At 42.8% G+C, this 25,651-nt stretch overlaps 1 protein-coding gene across 5 annotated transcripts in view; it reads right to left on the reverse strand.

The window, feature by feature from the left end:
• Positions 1–25,651, reverse strand: part of SH3YL1 (SH3 and SYLF domain containing 1) — a 153,293-nt gene that overhangs the window by 25,421 nt on the left and 102,221 nt on the right. Inside the window, exon 10 of one of the 5 annotated variants that reach the window (XM_075598258.1) lies at positions 20,304–20,652. The exons of the other annotated variants lie outside the window; for them this stretch is intronic. Within the exon in view, the coding sequence (XP_075454373.1) occupies positions 20,606–20,652 (47 nt within the window). The 3' untranslated portion in view covers positions 20,304–20,605. Of the gene's footprint in view, positions 1–20,303; positions 20,653–25,651 lie in introns of those variants that run through there. 5 annotated transcript variants of the gene reach the window in all.

Consider the following 25,651-nt stretch of genomic DNA (forward strand, 5'->3'; position numbering starts at 1 on the left):
CCGTAGCTGAGTGATCGCCCTTGCCGTCTGCTCCCTCTTGTATCTCTGTCTAAGTGTGTGTGGGCATGGTGCTATCTCTTTTATTTTGTTAAGTGCCCGAGTCTCCCTGCCTCCGCGCTGAGTATGGTGTCTTAGTTCGGGGCCTGTCGGATCCCCGACTCGCGTCAGGTATATGAGTCGGCGCCCTTTAGGCGTCCTCTCATGCCTGTGGGGGCTTTCGCGGCCTGTGGTCGCTCCGGGCAGCTCTGCCACCTCCAAGATGGCGCAGGTGTCTCTCCTTCCGTTTGGTGCCATCCGCTTCCGGTTTCCGGCGGCGGCCATTTTGGATCCTTGGCTGGTTCGTGTAGGATGTGCTGATCTCTGCTCCCGCGCGTCGGCCATTTCCTACCTGTGCGCTTCACGGTGGGGTGCAAGAAGCTCCAGCATGTCAGCCATCTTCTCCTGCCCACATGGCGTACAACAAAAAGTGAGTCTCTTGGGTTCTTTTACTGGAACTTGGCTCTTTCTTGGGCGGATATGACGGGAAGATTTAGATTTTATTCCAGGGGTTTGTTGGAGGTACTCCGCTTGGGGTCTGCAGACACTATGTGGGTGTAGGTCTGCTTCTATTCAGTACCACCCTTGGCACAACGTGGTGTTTTAACAGTAAACTTGGGAGAACTCTGAACAACGTATTTTAAGTGATATGCACTTGTGTTTTATTCCATGCATCATTTCGTGCGCTTTGGTTTTGGAGTGGAAGGTCCGCCGGACCATTCCGGTTCCAGGGTTGGTTCTTCCTCTGCTGCTCCCAGCGGGGGGCTGTGTAGGCCGAGTGCTTTCAGAAACCCTGGGCCCTCTCCAATGTTTTTTAGCACAAGGGATCTCCCGTTTTGCGTGACTTGGAGTCCAAACGGAAACATCCAGCGGTAGCGTGTGTTTGATTCCCGGAGTACTTTAGTTACAGGGAACAGGGTGCGACGCCTCGCTAAGGTAAGGGGAGATAAATCTTGAAATATTTGTAGTTTCGTGGCTTCAAATTCTATTACTGGCATTCCTCTTGTTAACCGCAGTATAGCTTCACGTGTAGAATAATAGTGCAGCCTGAGAATTATATCCCTCGGCTGCTCGTTCTGTGTCGGACGCGATCGCAGGGCCCGGTGACATCGGTCCATTAGGAGTTTTTCTTTTGGGCTGTCTGGCATGAGGGACTCCAGCCATCTTTCGGTAAAGGCCTCACAGTCTCCTATCTCTTCTGGGACTCCGCGGATCCTAATGTTGTTTCTTCTATCGCGGTTTTCTGCATCTTCCTGTCTTTCTTTGAGGTCGTCAATCTGTTGTTGTAAGTCAGTCATTTTTTTATCTGTTTTTCTCCCCGCTTTAATCGTAAGATCCACCTTAGTTTCCAGGTCGTCTGTGCGTGTCCCCAGTTTTGTATGTTCACGTTTGAGCTCTTTAATATCTGCTTGGAGCAGTTTTTTTAAGTCCATATATAGTCGCTCGAAGTCGCAGCGTCTGACTGGGAGTTGGGATTGATTACTTGTATCCTCCTCGTCTCCTTCCATTTCAGTGTCCGTGTCGGCCATTTCTCTTGGTTGGGCGCTTTCAGCTGCTCCACCGAAATATGTCCTTACATCCGCCAGTTTTTGTTTTTTTTGCCCCCCTGATTTCTTCGGCGCCATCCTGGGATGTTAGTAGTGCTCCGGTTAGGTGTTTGAAACTCTGATTTTATTTTGAGGTAGTGTTATGCGTTCTCTTTTAATCGCGCGGGACGGAGCTAGTCTTTTATGCCTCCATACTCCGATCCTTCGCGCATGCGCCTCTGCCACCACTGTTTTATTCCTTTTACACGTGTGTCCCAATAGGGGTATTGTATAATTCTAGCGCTGTTTTGCACCGTCTTTTTTTTCTGCATTAGGTGAAACTTTTTTTATTTGAACTAACAATTGACAAGCTTTCAAGAGTTCTCCTCTATTCCTCAGGTCAGGCAATTCTGAGTTACAACATATTACCTGTGTTAAACACAGATGTAAAAAACAAAAACAAGATAACAGACTAAGGCTTGTTATAGAGTGTGCTCTAATACGTGGGCGCGTGCCCGGCGTGGCGCATGCACATAGCGTGCGCGTTTAGTTAATATAGCGCACGCGTAAGGAATCGGGGGCCACGTCCCTTGTGGTGTGACCCCTCCTTACCCACTACCAGTACTGCAGCGGCTGCTGCCCCTGCCCCCCGTCGCCACCCATGCCGCCGCCCAGTGCATACCTTGAACTCTGCCGTCGCCATCTTGGATTCTGGCACTGGTGTTACAGACTCTCAGCTGTGCTCCACTACTTCCTGGTCTCTCAGCCACTCACGAGCAGCTCCTCGACACGCCTCCACCATGCCCCTCGTCCGGATTGGTCACTGTCGCTTTAAATATTCTGCTTTGGCTTCACTTCCTTGCCAAGCATAGATCCTTATGGGATGTTACCTGTGTTTCTGCCACAAGCCTTGTTCTTTCGTTACGTATCTCTGTTTTTGTTCCAGTTCGTTGTACTCGTCCAGTTTCCTCCAGGCCTGCTGCTGCTACGCTGAGTTCCTGAGTTCCTGGTTCTTAGAGTCCTGCTTCGTTTGCGCTGTAACACGGGGTTACTAGTGCTGCCTGGTGGTGTGCCTATTGCGGTCAGTCTTCCCTCTCCTAGACCGGAGCCATGGGTCGTGGACGCCACTCGCGTAAACCTCGTTCCCGACCTTCAGCGATTGCGCTGACGCAAAAGGACCAGCTTGATTTCCTGTTGCCGACTCCCTGCTTGAACTACGACTACCCGGATATCTCCTACCCCGACTCTGGCTTGCCCAACAACTATGCTGTTATCTCCAGTCCTGAACCCGGCCTGTTTGACTATGAACTGCGCACTCCGGACCAGTCTGCGCGGTATAAGGTCGGTGATTTCATAACCCAGCCTCAGCCCCGCGGTCCGGTCCCGGTTTGTGGCGAGCACAATCGTGACAGTATGCTCGGCCCCACAAAACCGGACCGCGAAGTGGCAGCGGTTGGTAAATGTGTTAATGCACCTATGTCCCAGGCTGCGGACCAGTCCCTGTTTGAAGAACAGTATTTGTTGGAAAAACTGCCTCCGCCTAATCTTGCTTGTATGTACGAAGGGTTAACCCCTGCCAGTCAGGTCTGTGAGGTTCCCGTGGAGTATACTTGTATTTCCAAAGCTACGGCCCTAGTATCTGAGAATCTACCCTCACTTTCTAACTCAGAATCCCTAACTCCTGCCCTTGAGGTTTTTTCTGCTTTAACCCCTGATAGGCAGCTCTGCGTGCTCCCCATGTCAGAGAAAGAACCCCTTCTGCTTCAACGTTCTAAGTTAGAATCCCTAAGCTCTGTTCCCGAGCTCATTCCTATATTAACCCCTGCAGGTCAGCCCTATGAGCCCTATGAGCCTCCTTTTGTAATCCCCTGTTCGCCAGCTAACTCCTTGCATCCTCAATTTCAGAGGCAAATCTCCCTCTTTTTGACTCTCAGGTACTATCTGCATTAACCCCTGTAAATCCTTGCTGCCCCCAGGCTAATGCATCCTTTCTAGCATCAGAGAATGAATCCCCAAGTCTGACAGCAGTGGTTGCACTGAATGACTCCCCTAAGCTTGCTGAGTCCTTGAATTTTCTTTACTACAATCCCCCTGCTTCAGCTCAAGTTTCCGTTGCCATGTCCCTTGAAACTTCTGCTAAAATACAGGTTCCAGTTAAAGGTATTCAGGAACCAGGTTTTCCCCTACGCCTGTATGCAGAATCCCCACTCCCAGGTATTTCGCTGACCCAGTCTGTCACTCAGAATGCTGAGATCCCTGCTTCAGCACATAGTTCCCTTGTCATGGAATCTGTAGTCTTTTCTGATTTCCCAGACACTCCTGCCCAAGCAACCCCTCCAGAGATCAGCGTATCTGTTGTCACCCCCTTAGTACAGTCAGAAACCAACCTGCCTACTTTACAAATTCAGGTGTATAAATCTGAGCTATTTTGTCTTCCTTCCCTTGCTAAACCTCAGTCCTTTAGCACTGCATCTAAATGTGCTCCAGCAACCGTTGGGTTATTCAGGGCTAAGATTAAAACCCCTGTGTTAAAGGGTACCTTCTCGCACATATCCTGCAAACCTAGAACTTCCATGATTAGTCCTAAGTCACTTTCCACAGTATCTGATTTTCTTATTAGTGTAACCCAGACACCCACATCACTGGCTAGCAGTTCCGTTATCAGAATTTTTGCACTAGTAAACATACCTATTTCTGATTTTGTCATAACAAGTATCCCAGTTAGGGTCCTTGCAGTTTTTGATAAAACTCTTTTTCCTACTAAGGTTTCTGCTATTAAGAGTTTTCCCGGTTCCAACTTATCGCTTATTGACCCTCTAACTTCCCCAGTACCTGTCACTGAATCCCAGGTGTCAGCTTCAGACGCTAGTTCTCCTTCTACCAGTGTCCCTGTTACTGATTCTGAGCCTCCAGCTCCAGACACTAGCTCCCCTCCCTCCGCTGCCCCTGCACTGCCTGATTGTCAAGTTCCAGATATTAAAGATCCAGAGGCTACTCACACTCCTATTACAAGTACGATGCCTTTGGAGTTCGTTGCAGCACGTAATCCGCCTCATGCGGTTGTTCAAATCTCTGCAAGGCCCTGTATACCTTCCCCGCACTCTGGTGCCATATCCGAAGTAACCCTTGCCGCGCTCCAAATCCCCAGTGCGGGAAGGCAGTTTCTTTTCACGGACCATTCGGTGGCCCCTGAAGTACCTCAGTATGACTTTAACTATGGGGTTTCTCTCCCTGTTGTCTCTGGCTTGGACTCTGGGAAGTGGAGATCACAGACTATATTGTCTCTCTCTGAGCGTTCTACAATATTTGGTAGCTCCACTAATGATTGCTTCTCTGCCTCAGCGAACCCATGGTTATCCCTCACGGAACCTTCTGTTGTGCCTGCGTCCTCTGTGTTGGAAATACTCAGTTCACACCTCAGGATTTCGGTCCCTAAGCCTGGTTTACTGTTCACCTTGTCATCTACTATATCCATACCTGGCAATGCACCCACCCACCCTATACCCTCGCTGACCACTACCCGGAAAACCTCTGGAGGAGAAGACCCTTTCAAATTCCCACGTGATGATGTCAGCAAAGACTTTGTCTGTCCGGAAGGTCGCCCTGATAAGCTCTTTCAACTATTGGTGCCTCTTGTCCTGAATTTTGGTACCATTACTAGGGACTGGGCTCCCAACGGGGGCCCTTCTGCTGTTTCTGCTCCAGAACCCCCTGGTTCTTCACAGCCTTGGATTTCCAAGCCATTTCGCGTGGCGAGCCACGTACCAATAATTTCTCTACCACCACTTTCCTATCCTAAGTTTGTACTCGCCAATGAACTGCTGGTTTACGGATGCCCTGCTCGCCTAAAACAATTTAGGAATAACTCCATGTCTCCAAGACCAATGAGTGCCCACGAGTCTCTGGACCACAACTTTACTCTCCATCCTAGACAATTCCGGAACAATTCCAGGTCCCCCAACTCTAGGAGTGGTTATGATCGCCCTGAGGTCGATCCTGAAGGTGGGGGTACTGTAAGGAATCGGGGGCCACGTCCCTTGTAGTGTGACCCCTCCTTACCCACTACCAGTACTGCAGCGGCTGCTGCCCCTGCCCCCCGTCGCCACCCATGCCGCCGCCCAGTGCATACCTTGAACTCTGCCGTCGCCATCTTGGATTCTGGCACTGGTGTTACAGACTCTCAGCTGTGCTCCACTACTTCCTGGTCTCTCAGCCACTCACGAGCAGCTCCTCGACACGCCTCCACCATGCCCCTCGTCCGGATTGGTCACTGTCGCTTTAAATATTCTGCTTTCGCTTCACTTCCTTGCCGAGCATAGATCCTTATGGGATGTTACCTGTGTTTCTGCCACAAGCCTTGTTCTTTCGTTACGTATCTCTGTTTTTGTTCTGGTTCGTTGTACTCGTCCAGTTTCCTCCAGGCCTGCTGCTGCTACGCTGAGTTCCTGAGTTCCTGGTTCTTAGAGTCCTGCTTCGTTTGCGCTGTAACACGGGGTTACTAGTGCTGCCTGGTGGTGTGCCTATTGCGGTCAGTCTTCCCTCTCCTAGACCGGAGCCATGGGTCGTGGACGCCACTCGCGTAAACCTCGTTCCCGACCTGCAGCGATTGCGCTGACGCAAAAGGACCAGCTTGATTTCCTGTTGCCGACTCCCTGCTTGAACTACGACTACCCGGATATCTCCTACCCCGACTCTGGCTTGCCCAACAACTATGCTGTTATCTCCAGTCCTGAACCCGGCCTGTTTGACTATGAACTGCGCACTCCGGACCAGTCTGCGCGGTATAAGGTCGGTGATTTCATAACCCAGCCTCAGCCCCGTGGTCCGGTCCCGGTTTGTGGCGAGCACAAATCCCATATCACACCATCCCTTGGAGAGATTTCACAGTCCGTTTGCACACCTATTGATCACCTAAGGACTACATTTGGACTATCACCTATATGGTTTGGACTTTATTATTGTTAGATTAACAATTTTCCTTTTTTTCCTTTTTTTCTATGCTATCCTACTGACTGTACTGTCAGTATTTGTCTGGCTGCCACCACTGTTTTATTCCTTTTACACGTGTGTCCCAATAGGGGTATTGTATAATTCTAGCGCTGTTTTGCACCGTCTTTTTTTTCTGCATTAGGTGAAACTTTTTTTATTTGGACTAACAATTGACAAGCTTTCAAGAGTTCTCCTCTATTCCTCAGGTCAGGCAATTCTGAGTTACAACATATTCCCTGTGTTAAACACAGATGTAAAAAACAAAAACAAGATAACAGACTAAGGCTTGTTATAGAGTGTGCTCTAATACGTGGGCGCGCACCCGGCGTGGCGCATGCACATAGCGTGCGCGTTTAGTTAATATAGCGCACGCGTGGTGTGCGTGGCTAGGGGGCATGGCTCTGGCGTCACAGTGTCAGGCCGCGCTGTGATTGGCTCGCAGAGCAGCATCAGCCCGAAAATACACATTTCTTGTATTTTCCCAGATCTGCCGCGCCAACGCTCACGGCCGTGCGCGCGTCTGAAGTATAGCAACTGCATGGTCATACCCTGCAATTATCATTGATGCGCATGCACGCGCACTATATTACAGCCCTAAGACAGATGACTAGGAATGGAATGGCAGAGAGAATAGTAAATAAACAGACAGGGCAATAAATGGATGAAAGGGATAGTGAGATTTAGGACCATTCATCCATCAGCAGTGTGAAAGGGGTGGGGGATGCAGAGGGGAGAATGATTTTTTTTTTTAATTAACAGAGGCAGGGAGAAACATTACAAGAAATTATGACAGCGTATAAGAAACCCCATATCAGCATTAAGTCCTCTTGTTTTAGTGTCAAATCAATCCCTCTCCCCCCTTCGAACTGCTGATGGATGCCTGGTCCTATTTTCACGGTCCCTTTCAGCCATTTATTGCCCGACTATTCTCTCTAACATTCCTTTCCTACTCATCTGCCTTTGTCTGTTATCTTGTTTTTTTTTTGTTTTTTTTTTACCTCTGTGTTAAACTCATGGACTCTTTGTAAATCAGTATTGCTGACTGTGGAAGAGAGGAGAACTCTCAAAAGTTTGTCTTCTAATATCAATTGTTAGTCCAAATAAAAAAGGTATCACCTAATACTGAAGTACGCATTTACTCTGTATTTTATGATAAAGTTTGAGGAGGCAATGGTATGATATATAGAGGAATAGTGTTACATAAGTGTAGCCCCTCTTCCCGGGGCCAATCGCAGATTGCCCCCCCCCCCCTCTCTGTACTAGGGTCTGGCTACGTGTATGTAGGTGGTGCATACCTGCTGGCAACAGGAGGGCCTGAGACTCCCGCGATGGTATGGGGGATGACAGGACCAGGTTAATGAGGTGAATGCCTCCGTTTCATTTAAGGGTGCAGCGCCTCCATCTCTGGTAAGCCCTAGGAGCGTAGGGTGAAATCCTTCCAGAGAGTCCCCCAATCAGGGACGAGAGATTTCAGTCTCACACAGTCTCTTACTTAAAAGTAGCAGCAGCTCTTTATTCAGTGCAGCACAGCAGAATAGCAGCAGGAACACAGGCAGGTACAGTTGGTCTCTCTCCTCCAAACTGCTCTCCTTCAGGATGGTATATTGGTTCCCTGCCACTACCCCAGGCCACGGGCACCCAGGGTGGGGCTAGCTCTTCCCTCACCCCCTAAGCCGGATGAGAGGAATTGGTCCACCTATAGCTCCCTATAGGTCTAGCAGCTCTAATCAGGGCCTGCAAGTTCTCCTCCTCCAGCTGTGCACTTCATGCACTTCTCACTCTGACACTCTAACACTAACTGCCCAGGACTGACAGGAACTGGAACACTAAATAGAGACAGCCCTAACCTTCATGACATCAGCAGGTACCGCCCCTGTGTCTATGCCTTCCACACAGGGTCAGGTGACCTACTTCCACCACTCAGAGCAGGGCTTGATGTGAGGGAAACCCATGTTAACTACTGGCAGCCTGCCCTTACCAGGACTTATACCAACAGGATGATAGATATATAGCCCCATTTCTTACCAGGGCTACATAAGCTTCAACATTTTATGAGTCGTGTTGATTGTTTAGAATTGAACACAAACTATGAGCAGGAGTTCACAATTCACAAGAGTTTGTAGTACATAACAGGTTAGGATAACCTAAACTGGAGCATATTGACAAGACCTTTGACTTGGTCAGGTTATTTTACCTCCCCGAGTCGGGGCAGCCTGCCCTTACCAGGACTTATACCAGCAGGATGATAGATATATAGCCCCATTTCTTACCAGGGCTACATAAGCTTCAACATTTTATGAGTCGTGTTGATTGTTTAGAATTGAACACAAACTATGAGCAGGAGTTCACAATTCACAAGAGTTTGTAGTACATAACAGGTTAGGATAACCTAAACTGGAGCATATTGACAAGACCTTTGACTTGGTCAGGTTATTTTACCTCCCCGAGTCGGTTAATAATTTAGACCGAATCTTCTATGGTGAAGGTATTATTGCTACAAAAATTGTATATATAAACTGCAGTATTAACTTTAAAAAAAAATTAAAAAAAACATACCAAAAAAACACCTACTTTCCAAAGTGACTGCTTCAGTGTTTCAAAGGATCAAAATATTAGAATATAAGCCATCAATCAAGATCACAAATTTCTTCTTACATCTTTATCCAATATTTTAAATAGTATTGTGTGTAATGCAATATGTTATGTACAGTAATAATGAAGGAAGCTGAATTGTGGATGGTACCGAAATGGGTTATTCATTAAACTGCGATAGACCCTGCCTGTATTAGTTCTCTGGTATGTTTAGTTCATTGAACCCCTGCATATATAGGACTTACACCCCCCTCCCCCACCTGTATTAGTTCTCTGGTATGTATAGAACAGCAAACAGTATTTGTTAATTGTCCTGTTACTTGTCTGATAGTTACAGGTGTGCCGACGAGTATTCTAAAACTTGCCTTGGAAAATCTGGAGCAATCACCAACAAGACCAAGGTACATGCTGGGTACATGCTGCAACATTTCAGTGACATTTCTGCAGACAGACTAATGGCCCATCGGATTAACACAGCGGGGGTCCCTGGCAGTCCCATTCAAACACCATTATGCTGGCTGATGCCATACAGGGCAAGCACTTCTGAGCTTTCTCAGCTGAGTAACCCACTCCCTAATTAAAGCCAATTTGGTATCACTGCTTTTGCTAAGTACTATTAGGCACTAGCATACCTTACTATATACCTTGGCCATCTATCATCTCCTCATTCCCTCCCGCCACAGTACATTATATGTAGTTAATATTACCACTTTATGTTAAGAACTTATTTTACTCTATTTACCTATTAAATGTTAAGTTTTAATGCCTAGGAGTGCACTTCCAAATGAGCTTCTAGTTGCTAAGTGGTGGCAATAAATATGTCTTCACTTCTCAGCTGTAGTTAATTCTGATGCCAATTATAGACTATGAGGACATAGTATATGGAACGGCATCCCAAACTCACCTCAGCAAACTTGATACCCTCTACAACTCAATATGCCGCTTTGTCCTCCAATACAATTATAACACACATCACTGCGAAATGCTCAAAGAACTAGATTGGTCATCACTCGAGTCTAGGCGCAAAGTTATCTCTCCTGTCTTGCCTTCAAATACTTTCTGTGCAAGCTACCCGCCTATCTGAACAAGCTCCTCACCCCTACCACATGTAGTACTTTTCATCTGAGATCTGACTCCAAAAGACTGTGGATGATCTCAAGGTTCAACAAAGTACATCCTTCTCTTACCGTGCACCCCACAACTGGAACAGTCCACCGGAGACTCTCACTTCCGCCATCAGTCTAAGTTCTTTCAAAACTAAAGCTGTCTTACATTTTAATCTGATCTGTAACTGTTATATACGCCTATAATATATATTATCTCTTACTGTGCATGCAACGACTTGTATATAATGTACTGTATAACCCTTTTCACTAATTGTAACCATGTATTTGTCATTATAACTCTGTGCCAAGGACATACTTGAAAACGAGAGGTAACTCTCAATGTATTACTTCCTGGTAAAACATTTTATAAATAAAATAAATAATTGGAAGTAATGAATAACCTCCATAGACTCTTACTACATAATCTCAACATTTTGTGATTGTAAGCTGTAATGCTGAGTTAGTATACATTTTTTCTTATGAAAATATGTACAAACCTATAAAAATGATAACCTTATCATCTCACACAAGATGGTGCTACAGTGCCACAAATTCAGAATGTAATGTGTTCAGTCTGGGAATATCTTCAACAGTACATTCTGATTTTAGAGTTCAGTCCATGCATTTAATGAATGTTGTTACCTTTCAACACACAATATTCCCAAACTGAACAAATTGCATTCTGAATGACTGCTTTTGGTTATTATAAGCAGTAAAGATCTAGGGAGCATTATATTAATAATTAGTTTTCGGATAACAGTGGCAAGCAGTTAAGGGATTGCAGACAGGGAGTAAAGGAATTGTCTTCTCTTTACCATTATCATTTAATAATTATAGTAATTGTTGATTCTTGTATAGCGCTGCTAGTTATACGTAGCGCTTTACAGAGACATTTTGCAGACACGGTCCCTGCCCCATGGAACTTACAAGCTATGTTTTTTTGGTGCCTGAGGCACAGGGAGATAAAGTGACTTGCCCAAGGTCACATGGAGCCGACACCGGGAATTGAACCAGGTTCCCCTGCTTCAATCTCATTGTCAGTCAGTGAGCCGCTCCTTCTCCCATTTATAATGTACCAACATATTATGCCCCACACAACAATGTAGAGGGAAGACAAAAAAGGAAGGGAGTGTGGAAACCTAAGGTACAGTGGGAGAAGGTGGGTTTCTAAAACTTTACTTGACAATAAGAAGATAGAAAACTCTTAACTTTGTACCAGATGAAAGGAATTATGGTAAAGGCAGGAGGAATAGAATCAAGGATATCAAAAGAATGATGCATTAACTTCATTAAAAAAAAGTGAGTTTTCAGGTCATGAATAAATGTGTGAAAGGTGTGCGAGAGTCTGATGTTGCAAAGAAGGTACTGTGCAGAAGAAATCTTAAAGGCAGGTGTGGTCTGGTTGGGAGGGAAGTGGAGATACTGGGCAGAACGGAGAGGGCATGTGTGGAAATATTTCAAGATGTATTCTGAGCTTGGTTGAAAGATGGTGGTTAAAAATCATATGCATACTCTATCCAGATGATGATATTAAATCCATAAGTGTCCGAAGTGCTGTGTAGATGTCCCAAATATGGCAGTCCATATAATATATAACGCAGGAGAGAAAAGGACCAAGTGCTGTCCACTTGACAACCACAATAATTGCCCACAATACTTTCCTCCATAAGAGATAATGTAATGAATATTCAGCATAGGTTAATGTGATACAGGGCTACAGCCCATTACCTGCCAACATCCTACCAGGGTAATCCAGTCACTCCAGGGTATGCAATCCATTGATGAGTAGTCAGGAAAATGTATAGTAATACAGGAGCCCAGCCTGAATATTAGATATTCCAAGGCAACTCTAAATAGAAATGGCTTTATTGTGTTAGCTCACAATGGATAAGGGTGAAAAAATGCACCTACGCATTTTGTGCACAAGCACTTTATCAAGGTGTGTTCTGAGATGTATGGAGGGGCCGCATTGTGGAGAGTTTTGTATGTGAAGACTAGAATATTTTATTCTGGATGACATTGGAAGCCATAAAGTGGAGGCAGATGAGGAGCAGTGTGTGAGAAAAATGTGTGACAGCAGCATCTACAGTAGATTAAAAGGGTAGAGACAGTAAAGAGGTATACCAGCTATGAGGTGATTACATTAGTCAAGGCAGGATATTTTGAGGGGATGGGTTAAAAAATTGGTTAATCTGAGGTAAGAAAGGGCTAGCTTCTGGTAATATTGTGGAGGCGAAAGTGTATGCATGGAATAGAAAGAGCGGGGAGTCAAAGAGGACTCCTAGGCATCGGACGTGTGGTATTGGAACAATGGTGGTCATTAATGTTTAATGATAATGTAGGTGTAGGGATGGGAGGAGAAGATAATGGAAACAAAATTATTAGATTAATTACCAAAGGTAGCCAGTATAGAGGGAAAAGAATAGAGGTCTTAATAGAAAGTTTTGCCAAACCCCAATAGAAACTAGGAGTTGAAAGAAGGAGTTACCAGCAAGTGAAACACTGAAGGAACAATTGCACATATACGAGATGAACCAAAAGATAAACAGAATTTCCTGACATATAAAGGGGATATAACCTTTACCTTGGCTCAGATCCACAAAAGAGTGCTAAGCTTTAGCACCCTTTTGTGAATCTGGGCCCTATTGTTTTTATTTTTCGACCTGTTGTAAAACATAAATCTATAACACTTCTTTCTCTAAAATATAAACTATATACAGAAAAGTAAACCCAGTTATGGTCACTCTTTAACCTGAAGTGGGTGTGTTATGACATTATTAAAAATACCTTAATTAGATGAATCATTACAATATAAGTAGTATTGACAACGACGCTTGGCTAGATCCTTCAAAATTCAATGATGAATGTTAGGATTTTTTTTAATCAAAAAGGTTTTTTTTTTTTTTTATAAATACTAAACAACCTCTGGTACAGTGACCAATGATGAAAAATAAATGTCCCCTTAGTATGTGTAGGAACTAGAGATATATAGATCTCTAAACTATGCTTCACTCCTGTACCTTGTTGAAACCCTTTATACATTAGAGTTTGAACCATGCTAAGCGCCTCTAAGATGTTCATGTTGTGGTCCTTTAGTCTTCACTGATACGTTTAATGATGCATATCACGTACCATTTTGTTCTTAATTTTGCAGTCCTTTGCAAATCTGTTATTTAGTGATGCTTTTGGACATAAAGGTGTTTATTTTATATTCACCAAAGCAGATGATCATGTGGTTTTCAGCTGAAATTCCGCATGAACTGTGGCCACTTTGGCGCATGCAACAGAATTGAACATAGTACTCCAGGTGACGTCCTACCAATGATCTAAAACGTGGTATCACTGCCTCTCTCCTTTCTGATAACTTTACCTATACAATCTAGAATATTGGTAGATTTCTCTATTGCTTTGTTACATTACTTGCCTACTTTTTAGTTAGCTGAAATAATAACTCCCAAGATCCTGCCATCTATAGAGGTCGATATTAATCCTGTATTCTGCCTTTGGATTTTTGAGGTCGAATTACATGATTTTTGCACTTTTTGGCATTACATTGTCATTGCCACACTCGGCTTTTCCTCTAATCTACCTAAATCATTACACTTTTGTTTACCATCCTTGGAGTGTCAACATTGTTGCAGATCTTTTATCTTTTATGTTGCAGTATCATTTTAAAAAAAAAAAAAACATACTTGACTTCCAAACCACCTGTCATATCACTAGCAAATATATGAAAGAGCACTGGGCCCCATGCATATACCTGAGGTACTCCACTGGTCACTTTCTCGCATTCACTGCACCTCTCTGTCGCCTATCCTTCAACCAATGTCTTATGCATTTAATCCTCATTAAAATCCAATCTCAATCATTGCAACTTGTTTATCTTCTGTGTGGCCGAGTCAAAAGCCTGTACAAAATCTTCTGTTCCCCCTTCTACATCTACATCTAACTCCACCGTGTCAGTTACGTGTCCTAGGTTTTTGTTACTGGTAAAACCACCACAGGATAGTACATCAGGGGAGTCAATATCAGAATTGAACCATTTTTCAGCAATAGGTATACATACGGTTGAGTGAAGTTGGAGAGGAAAAGGTCATGTACCGCTGTCACTGCAGTCATAGCATATGCTAGTCGGTGAACAGAAAAAGGGGAGGGAAAGGAGGAAGGCCATTTGGATAAGATTGGAAGAATTGGTAGTCTATGGAAGGTAGAATTTAAGGTGGGTGTGCGCAAACATTTCGCACTGCGCCTCCCCTCCCTGCTCGCGCCCCCCCCCTCACCTGGTATCCGGCATCAAATGACGCCGCGGGGTCATTTATTGCCGCTTTGCCATGACGACACGTCAGCTGAAGCTATCGGAGAGAAGGTAAGTTACAGAGGCCTCACGCGATACCCCGGCATTTACTTTAAATGCTTTGGGGAAGAACGCGGAGCCTCTGAAACCGCCATGCCCCCCCCCCCCAAAAAAAAATCAGTTTGCACACCACTGAGACAGGTTTTATATGGAAGAAACGCATATTTTCACCACCCCGTGATTACTTTAGTTGTAAATCGGTTGCGTTTTGGCCATTTCTAGAATTTTCTTCTTACTATAGTTCAGAGGAACAAAGTGTACAATAGTTGAAAATCTTTATACGGAGATATTTCCATTTAAAAAAAGGAGGAATCTATCCTATACCTAATCCTCATCTCCCCTGCCCTCAAATGGGTTCATATTATTCAGCAGAGAAGATAATTGCTACAGTATTCGATTACAATGAACTATCTGGTTGAAAAGTTTAGCTTTGTTTTTATGGTGTGCAATAATTCCTGCTACAGAATGGACTCATTTCTCGGTAGCTGGAGTTCCGTCTTAAAGTCTTTAATATAAAACAAAAGGAGGTAGAAGTCTTTTGGTTCAGAATGTTAAGAATCATTATGCCTTTCATTTAAAGAGTATATTTAACATTTCAAGCATCCCATTGTGGATTTCTGTTACAATATCATTATTTCAACGAGATACAACTTAACGTTAAAACATTTAAGAATAAAAACCCTGTCAATGGCAATTTTATTGTTCTTAAAAACAGAACAGATTCAATTATATTTTGCAAAATGTTGATTTAATGTGACCAAAAATAGAGATGTATTACATATTTCAGAACAACAAGTATAGAAAAAGCAATAATTCTGGAGCAGACCATGTCCATAATAAAGAAATTGAAAAGACAGTGTTGTGAATATTGGTGCAAAGAACAACACTGATCTAATACTACAGAACTGATTTATTTAAAAAGACACACATGTAGGATATTGCTTGGATTACTCCTTTAACCACATGCTAAATAGTGCATCATGGAGAAAGTAAGTATTCTGCCTCCAATTATTAAAGTACACGATTTTATTTCAATTGTGTTTTTTTTGTGCTATTTAATTTGTATCTACATGCATGTATTTATAATTTTATTTATATAGCGCCAACTACTGTATGTATGTAGTGCTTTACAACATTACAATAGGAGGTAAATAATGTACAGTATATTACAAACAGTGGGAATAAGTGCAACAGGTAAATGACAATATAAGGCTAAAGGAGATGACATGAAAGTATTATTCCTGCAATATTAACTAAACATTCACAATAGATCCTTGAATACTTCCTAATTTAATTGATTATTTTATGCAGTAAAATGTACAGTATTATAATAAATATTACAGTAAACCCTTATGAGAAGGAGAGGCTCAGTGAGTAAAGACACTGCCTCTGGAAGTTATGACACAGAGTTTGAAGCAGGGAAACCTGGTGTCGGCTCCTTGTGACCTTGAGCAAGTCACTTTAACTCTCTGTGCCTGAGGCACCAAAATCATAGAATGGGAGCCTGAGTCCCATTGGGAGAAAAGCGCTATATGAAATAAAGTTATTAGTATGATTCTTTATATTGCAGCCTTAAAATTGGTATGTTTTTAGGGTTTTCTCACGATCCACAATCCAAAAACTCGGGTCCCGACCCTATTAAATATACGGTCAGGCATATTCTCTAAGTCAAGTAATTTTTGGGCTTCACTACCGTCAAAGTAGCTCAGAACTTCCCTGGCACTGCACAGCATTTGCAAAAGGGCCTCAGTTTGTGCATACATTCGTCTTCCATTACTTTTCAATTGACACCATAAATATGTGCTTTAGTATATTTTTACATAGTTACATAGTAGATGAGGTTGAAAAAAAAGACATAAATCAATCAAGTTCAACCTATGCTAAATTTAGACAACAGATACTTTATCCAATATCTATACTTTCTTATTGATCCAGGGGAAGGCAAACCAAAAAAAACCAAGTGACATATCATCCAATGATATCTCATAAGGAGAAAAATAAATTCCTTCCTGACTCCAATAATTGGCAATCGGATTATTCCCTGCATCAACATTCTTCCCTTGTTTATTTATTTGGTATATCCCTGTATACCTTTACTTTCTAAAAAGATGTCCAACATTTTTTTGAACAAATCTATTGTATCTGCCATCACAGTTTGCAAGGGTAACTGTTTCATACGCTCATAATATATATTTTCTTTAACTGTGCACGCAATGTCTTGTATATAATGTATACCCTGCTCATTTATGTAACTGTACTTGTAACCATGTATTATTTGTTTTACTCTGTGCCCAGGACATACTTGAAAACGCAAGCCCTCCTAGATCTTTATCCATCAAGGATTCCCCCAATGTATTCCTGTTTAATTTGTAGGTCAGCTGTTTATTATTGCTTCCCAAATGCATAACCTTACATTTATCTGTATTAAACCTCATCTGCAATTTACGTGCCCATGTTTCCAGTCTCTCCAAGTCCTTCTGGAAAGAAATTACATCCTGCTGTGATTCTACTACCTTACACAATTTATTATCATCAGCAAAGATGGAGATTTGGCTCTCGATGCCAACCTCAAGGTCATTAATAAACAAGTTAAAAAGCAGGGGTCCCAGTACGGATCCCTGAGGTACTCCACTCACGACCTTAGCCCAACCTGAAAAAGTTCCAATCATGACAACTCTCTGTTCTCTATCCTTCAACCAGTTTTCAATCCAGGTGCATATATTTTTACAGAGTGCACTTTGCTTTATTTTGTACACCAAGCTTGTGTGGAACCGTATCAAAATTGTGCACAAATTATGATTACTGTATTATTATTCTGTTGCTGTATACATTTTACAAAGAGTTTTTCATATTTTTGACAGTTTAGTGTAATTAATGTCCGGGTGAAGAATATGTTTAAAAGCAAAGCTCTCCTTTCAGCCATTGGGCACATTTTTGTGAGTGGCACAATGCATGCTTTGTCACAGTAATTTCACAGAGATCTCTAAAGTATTAGAAACCAACCATCAAACCAATGTCTGCACATTTTATTCAGCAACATTCAACAGTGTGCCCTGCATTCTTATCTAGTTGTACATTTTAAATGTTCCCGACACTTTTGTATACATCCTATCTGCTGGTCTCCTTTCAAAATGAGTGTATGTCATACAGTATGTGTATATTGGTCTCCTTTTTTGGCTAGTCTATCCCTCCAATGATTAGTCTTTCCCCCCCAATCTTTTTGTCATGTCTTTTCTCTATACAAACATTTTTTTCCCATGCCTCTCACACATTTGCTCTGCTTTATGTCACTTTGCTCTGCTGTGCTTGTCCTGCCTGTCCCCTTTCCCCTATGACACAGTTTACATATTCTTCTATGCTCTTCTCTATTAACGGTCTCCCGTCTCTCTTTGGATACATGAAAATAAACATGTTTGTATTTTCTGGGAAAGATATATTTTGATTCTATTAATACAGTACTATGGGACTGGATCATGCAATACTGCAGTTTCCTGGGGAAACAACCCGGTTGTTTCTCAGACAAAGATTGGGTGAACTTTTTTGGGTAAACTTTTGTGGGTCTTAGTAGGACAAAAGCCCACCCCTATAGGTGTTACTTTTCTCCCACCGACGTGTTTGTTCAGTGTAGTTAAAACTGGTTAAAAAACAAAAGTGCCCTAATAATTATAGTGAAAACATCTTTAAAAAAAAAAAAAAAAAAAAAGTTTAGTTTAAGCTTGCCCATCCCACTTAATCAGTGAATAGCGTATTAGGAGATCTCTTTCCCCCAGGGCAGGGGAGGAGGAGGAGGTTCTGCAGCTATGTATTTACAGTAAGTACTGTATGTATTTATGCTAGTACTGTATGTATTTTTAGAATATGTATTTTGCACTGTTTTAAAAAACATTTTTTTTTCACTGTAATTATTTGGGCACTTCAGATTTTAACCAGCACTGTAGTGCACATATAGCACATATAGTGCTTCTTATATTTTTAACCCTCTAGGCACTGCATACTGTATGTCACACACCCCAAGGCTGTTGGCTGCAGCGTTTTTGTTTCCTCTATTCTTTCTATGCAGTGGAAGAAATACATAAGACAGTATAATATTGGTAGTGAAATAGGTTAACTGTGACGTGGTTGTAGGCTTAAAATATTTTGGCCAAAGTATTGCACTAAATTACCCATATTTATGAATATAGAATTAAATACATATTAATGTATTAAATCATTTGTCAAGTTGGATGTACTGTAGCATTGGGGCCTTTTTTGTCTCTTGTATAATGTTATGTTTAGATGATTTTTGGGGGCTCTTGTGGATTTGTGGTAGTCTTCTGGGTAAATTGGACTATATATAACAAACACGTTTCGAAAGAGACTTTGTAAATGTGTGCGGTTTGTGAAGAAACCCGCAACACATTTGCATATCTGAGTGCTTTCAAATTTGCCTTGCATACAAGTGCTACATTTATATTTTCCAAAAGTAACCTCAGGGAGATTAAATGTATAATGAAATGTCTTGTTTTTTTTCACTGGAACGCTAAGAAATATATTTTGTCTACTTTGCAAACTGTACATCTGCTAAAAGTCTGTGTTATCTTGCTTATTAAAAACCCTGAACACAGAGATGTTGCTAACAATTCATCATGGGAATATTATTTAGCTTGAATCCAAATAGAAACTGTGAAATATTGTTTCCACCACACCACCTGCTTGGAACTCATCTTATTCAGTGGACATCGGCTTTTTGGGGAGCTTTAGGACCAGGAACTTTGCTTTCTTTGATAGTTTTCCACCAGGGACAGGAAGCAAAAGCAAATGAGTAGGTGAACCATATGGGTTTAGCATATAGGGAACAACACATACAAAATCTGTTTAACGTTTTAAATAAGTGTAGCGGGGCATCCCCTGGCTACTATTCTACCAAATGGGCTGCCAGTAAACCCTGGTATTCACAGGCTTGCCAGTAGTTGGTATGGGTTTTCCCCTTTACCTTTGGTACTGCACTTGAGTGACAGCAGAGGGTGGCACATCCTGTTGTAGCTGGGACAATGGGGATTCCGCCTTCTGGCTGTACTTAAGGGCAGGACCGCCCTAAGTTGAGAGGTTGTTCCTCCCCCCTGAGGAAGGAAGGTCACACGACTGGGAGCCTGAGATTGGGGCCTACCCATGTGCTCTTGGAGGATTGAGTGTGACTATACCTCTGTCTCCACTTGGGAGGTGGGGAAGAGCTAGGACGGCTGTGGGTGCCCTTGGACTGTAGAGACGGACCAGGGACCATCTCCAGTGATAGCTGAGAGTAAAGAGACTGTAACCGGCAGAAGACTGCTGAGTAGCTGTGTTTTACTGCAAGACTGTAGTAATAAACCGTTCCTGTTTGCAATATACCTCCGGCCTGGTGTGTGATCTAACTGGTGGGGAGAGTTATAAGTTCTACAGTGGGAGATCATCTCCATACATCCCTGGAGCCTACGGCAGATGGATGCACGGCACTGCTAAGTATTATGTGGAGTATGGACCCCAGAAGTCTGTTCCTGTGTCCCAAAGTCATCGCGGATGACTCAGCCCTCTTGTTACCAGCAGGTATGCACCACACACACACACACACACACAGTAATGGCCCCAATTAGCGATTGGGGGTGGGGAAACACCGCTGCATAAGGAAAAACTCATACCAGGTAGGCAAAAGGAATTTTAACCATTGTTGTTATCTATGTCCTTCTCTGTGCTTTATTTTGACTTGCTTATATAGTGTCTCTTTACTCCATCTCCCCTATACACTCTGTCTCCCTTCTGCTTTCTCAGTTTAGACTCGCAATTGACATCACCATCCTTCCCTCTTCCAGTTTGTGTCCCTGCCTGATGTCCATTTTCTTAATGTTCTTTTGTTGCCTCTAAGCTTTCCATTTGTTTCTTGTACTAGTTGTCATTTCAAATTCTCCGTAAATATTATTGGAAACTAGATGTACACCTTCACTGTATCTTTGCTGGTAAAATATATTTCAAATATATTTATGGTGACATCAAAACAAGGGTCGAACAATGCAGACAACTGCTTGAGCCTTTTTTTCTGAAAATGAAGTGTTAAATGTCATTATCAGCTAACAATCAAAAAATTGAATTCAAAATGCTTTTAAGCATGGTGCCATTACAGGGGTTTCCCCCAGTAAAGCTCAACATAATCCCGATTAGCTTTTTAGAGTGGTATTCCCATCTAACAGGAAACAGTCTGTCCATTCTATATATAAACAAAAATTAATCCAGCTCAACATTAGATTAATTTTCATAAACAACTGCACAGGACTTTGATTGATCATCTCCTGGGGAATAAAAGAATTGGATATATGTATGAATATGTGCTGCATCTTGCGCCAAACATCTGAGGACACACACAGATGGGGTTATTTAATTAAACTCTGGTAGTACCCATTGGGTACCATTGACAACATATTTACTAAGCTGTTACTGTATATTACTTAACTGAGGTGGGAAGATCAAGATACCTTGATAAAAGATCCCTCACATTGGCCCGTGTGAGTGTTGGTTCATAACATTGCATTGCAACGGTATTTTGTTGCACTAGTCCATCACCCCCCTTTTACACTACCACTGTCACACATATGTGTATTGACCATCTTACCTTTCCATTTCCACGAGGGTAAAACCCCCATTGAATGAAGAAAAGACAGAGGAGGAAACACCTAGCAAAGAGACGACAGAAGACGGGAAGAAAATTCTACCGAGAAGAAAATCGACCTAAAGAAACCTTGATGGGATAGAACTTACACAAGGCCGTGTAAGTTTTCTATTTCTATTTATTTTCATTTTCATCCCACCCACCTACACATATCACTGTCTCCACACCATTACTATATGGAGTCTACTACGTAGACTGGCACCCGCAATAGAGGTGTCCTCCACAGAATTGATTATCAATATATCGAAAATACCACTAACTGTGCTCCCCCTTCTTCTTTCTGCATCACATTGTCAATAAGGATCCTGGATTGATCCTGCTGGGGTTCTGAGTCACAGGAGGACAACTTGAGAAACATTCATTCCAGGCTGTATTATATTTTACACATTTTTTTCAATATATATACACCTTATTGAGATAGCGCCCGGGTATCTGTCCTAACCAAGTTATATTACTTAAGACACCTTCCAGCACTGCTTTATAAAATATGACCCCTTACAAGCCCATTCATCCAAATGGGCTGGAAGATGTCTTCCGGCACGTAAGCGGTCTTATGGAGTAACATCGCTTAGTAAATATGGCCTTATATGGCCCTTTCACTTATATGGCCCATAACGTTTCTTTGAGCATAGATGGTGTAGAACTTCTTTGTAAACATAGCCTCTAGTCTAGAACAAAATCACAATGGGGATTATTCATTAAAAGGGTTAAAGTGTTGATAAGTGCACTATCACATGTAAACTCCTATAAAGGAAGAATCAGCATTATCTCAGGTTAATGAATAACCCTCCTTTATGTATAAATAAATACCACCTAACCATGGCCCAGATCCACTCAGCTGCGTTAAGTGAGGGCACATGTTAGGTTACCTAAATTAGTAACAGGTGTTAATCTCAGGGGAAATAACACGTATTCAAAAAGGTAATTAAATGCAAAACCAAATGAACACGGCTTTGCATTAGCTTCAAATAACATGCGAGTGAGGGGGAAGAGAGGGGGGAGAAGAAGGGCGGAGAGATGGGGAGGGACGGGGAGGGAGTGGGGAGAGAGGGAAAGAGCCTCCTCTGTTAGTTCCACGTGTTATATGCGAGGGAGGCTAGCAGGATTCTTCAACAGGCAGCACACGGGCCAAATGTGGCCTTTGATGTGGGTTTCTGTTCCTGCTAATTTCATACTCGTTGCTTAGGCAGCTACTCTAAGTGCTGTTTTTTCCACACTGAAACGTCTTGTAAATGAAGCTAATGTGATTATATATGGTATAGTTATAAATTCTTTTAAAAGGAAAAATAATCATTTACAGTAAGACTTTAAATGCATCCAAATTACATTGCAATAAGCTTGTGGTCCTTAACTCCTAAATATCTTCTGATTTGGCCCCTTTGGAGAAACAATTGAAGAGCCTTGCCATAATGTTTACCCTCACTGGGTTACATATTACATTAATGAATGGGGGGGGGGGGGGGGGAATAATAATATGGTTTTCTCTTTGGTAAAGAGCTCACATCAAGCTTTTCCTTCATGAGTTTTCCCTACCTTTATTTTCTCGTGACTGCATTAGCTTCACACATTCCCTTTCCCCATCTGTACTTGTACATACAGTTCTTTCAATATTATTTTGCCTTCATAACAGCGGTGTCAAATAACTGAGATGTTGATATCAAGACATCTATGAGTAACTTAAGGTGAGTGTAAGTTCATGATCTGCGTACTTCACTTCTTTCCCTCCCTGTAGGTACTAATGTACCACGATTTCAATATTCTCTCCCATGTTCTATGATACTTTGTGTACCAGTTCAGTTGGTATGGTTCATTTTACATGAAAAGCATGGTAAAAGAAACAGTTCTGCTCACCTAATAACTCAAATGTTAGATATCCAAAATATAAAAAGTGTAATGCATCAAATAAGACCCACTCATTTCATAACAAGTATGGAAGTTAACATTTTTTCCACTATTTGTTTTTTAAAAAGGGATTATTGTCTGCGGGGGTTACCGAAATGCAAGGATTATATGTAAACAAAATAATAACATAGTTAATTATTCTTTAGGTACAGTTCATCATAGAGGAGTGCTTTAAAACCACTAATCGTATCACGGAAAGTCAATTACTTTAAGTGTTGTTAACATTTGATACAAGTGTAGCCAGGTTCCCGCTTACCTCCTAGCCCGGAAGGGAAGGTGGCTGTGGAGGTGCCCAGGTGCTGCCGAAGCTGCGGTTGGACCCGGCTGGGTGCAGGGAGCCGCTCTGGTGCTTTGGAGCTCTGCGGCGTATCCGGCAAGTGGGGGCCACCATCTTGAATATCCGCAGAAGAAGCCATGCGCAGTGGCCTCGAAGTTGCGGCAGCCATCATAGGTGGCTCCGCATAGGAGACCATGGGACTATATATCCCATAGTGCTTAGAAGCGGCATACCACATGGAGCAGGAGAGCCAATAGGGCTCAAGGATTCACAGAGAAGGGGATAGATACATTTGGCGCGCTAAGGACTGCACGCCAGTCAGAGCAGGGATGTTGGCAGAGAAGGTAGTGTCCAGGGAGCAGTGCTCCTCTGGACTAGGCCAGATCTCCCCATAGGTCCCAGCTAGGCCCCGACTCCCCTCAGCTTCTGGTTGCTGCCGGGAAGGCCCCAAATAGGGACGCTCCCCTCAGCACTTAGTGATAGAGTGTTAGTACACCGGTGACGGATGCCACACGGTGTGAGCGGCCTGCAGTCTGGGACCAGACCACTGGCACATTATCAGAGACATTAAGGGACACCCTCCAGCTGGATCTCCCTCAAGAGGCGGGCGTCTCCGGACAGGAGACAGAGGATCCGGTAGACCGCATTGTGGGATCACATTGCGGTTCTGTGGATCCACTATCCAAGTCGGCCTGGTCTGGCCTAAGACCAGGAAGGTACCCAACTTGCACGAATGGCCACGCACAGGGGGCAGCGCTACTCCACACACTTTGGATGGGTCTGACTCCGTGGACACCAGGGTGGTTAGATGCCCAGGGCACCGTCAGTACTTTGGAGATTCCACCGGGGGGGGGGGGTGTTATTGTGTGGGTATTGCATGGTGGGGGTCTCGTGTTATTATTGTATTATAGAGTTATATGTGTGTCATAAATATAAGCATGTTATACCAGTGTGTGTATCTTTATTCACTGATTGTATTGGTTCCTGTGAGGGGTTATCCTGCAGCGCTAGGATCCCTCCCAGGTGGAGGCTCTGTATCCAGACAGAACGCAATCGCCCCAGGCTCCCAGTGGTGGAGCTTTAGGCCTCTTGTACGCTAAACAGGTACTCGGCACACGTAGTTCCCTTAGTCACAAGAAAAGGGGGCTACACAAGTATTGTTATATTTGCACAGCTAGAACAGATTTAAAATGATTAAACAAAACACTTTTTTTTAAGCATTTTTGATATCTGAACATTGATAATCACTTCAATTTCCTACTTTATTATTTTTGATTACATTTGAAATAGAAATGCATAACGACGTCTTCAAAATCATAACTTAGATTGTAAACTCTTTGGGGAAGAGTCTCCCTTTGCCTTATGTATCATTTACTTGCCGCTCCTATTGTTTGGGCTGTATTTACTTTATACAGTATTGTAAGATTGTAAAGTGCTAAATACACTGTTGGCACTATATAAATAACATTACACATACATACAATATGTTTTCATTGGGTTAGTTTCTGCATGTTGCTAAGCCATGTTCACCGTGTGAGTAAGCCATTGAACTTTAGGATTGTGAAATGGTGCTACACAGAGTTGTTCTGATCTCGGTTATCAAAGAGTATCAAACAAAAGAGAAATAGCAGGATTATACAGTAGCTACAAGGCATTCACATCTGAAAGACCAAAACATACAGTAGGTCTTGGTTCACGAAGCTCTGTTATATCAGGGAAAACAACGTTCCCTAAAACAGAAATGGATGCTCTTTTCTCTGAGATGTCCAAGGTGACCAAAGTAAAAACAGTATATGCAAAAATAATGGCTGCGTTTGATCTCATTACTATAGGGTTAACGCCATGTTATTCTGGGATAACATTATTTTAAAATAACAGAGTTATTTAAGTCTTAGGGGCACATACAGTAAGCTTTCATAAGCCTCTTATCGAGCACTTATCGGCCAAAATGCCTACACCAATTTAATAAACGTAGAGAAGTGGGCGATAAAGGCCTGAATCGGCCAAAAAAAATTTGTTCAAAACTAAATCGCTGAGTGAGCAGTGATAAGCCACTTATCGCTGCTTTTCAGAATGTTAATAAACTCGTGCAATTCTAGTAGCCGCGAGTAGGTTATCGACGCTTATCGTGGCTCTAGAATAGCGATTTTCTCCCCAAATCCAAACGCCAGGAAAAGTTGTCGGGAGGGTGGG

The sequence above is a fragment of the Ascaphus truei genome, chromosome 4 (assembly GCF_040206685.1).
Source record: "Ascaphus truei isolate aAscTru1 chromosome 4, aAscTru1.hap1, whole genome shotgun sequence".
Lineage (NCBI taxonomy): Eukaryota > Metazoa > Chordata > Amphibia > Anura > Ascaphidae > Ascaphus > Ascaphus truei.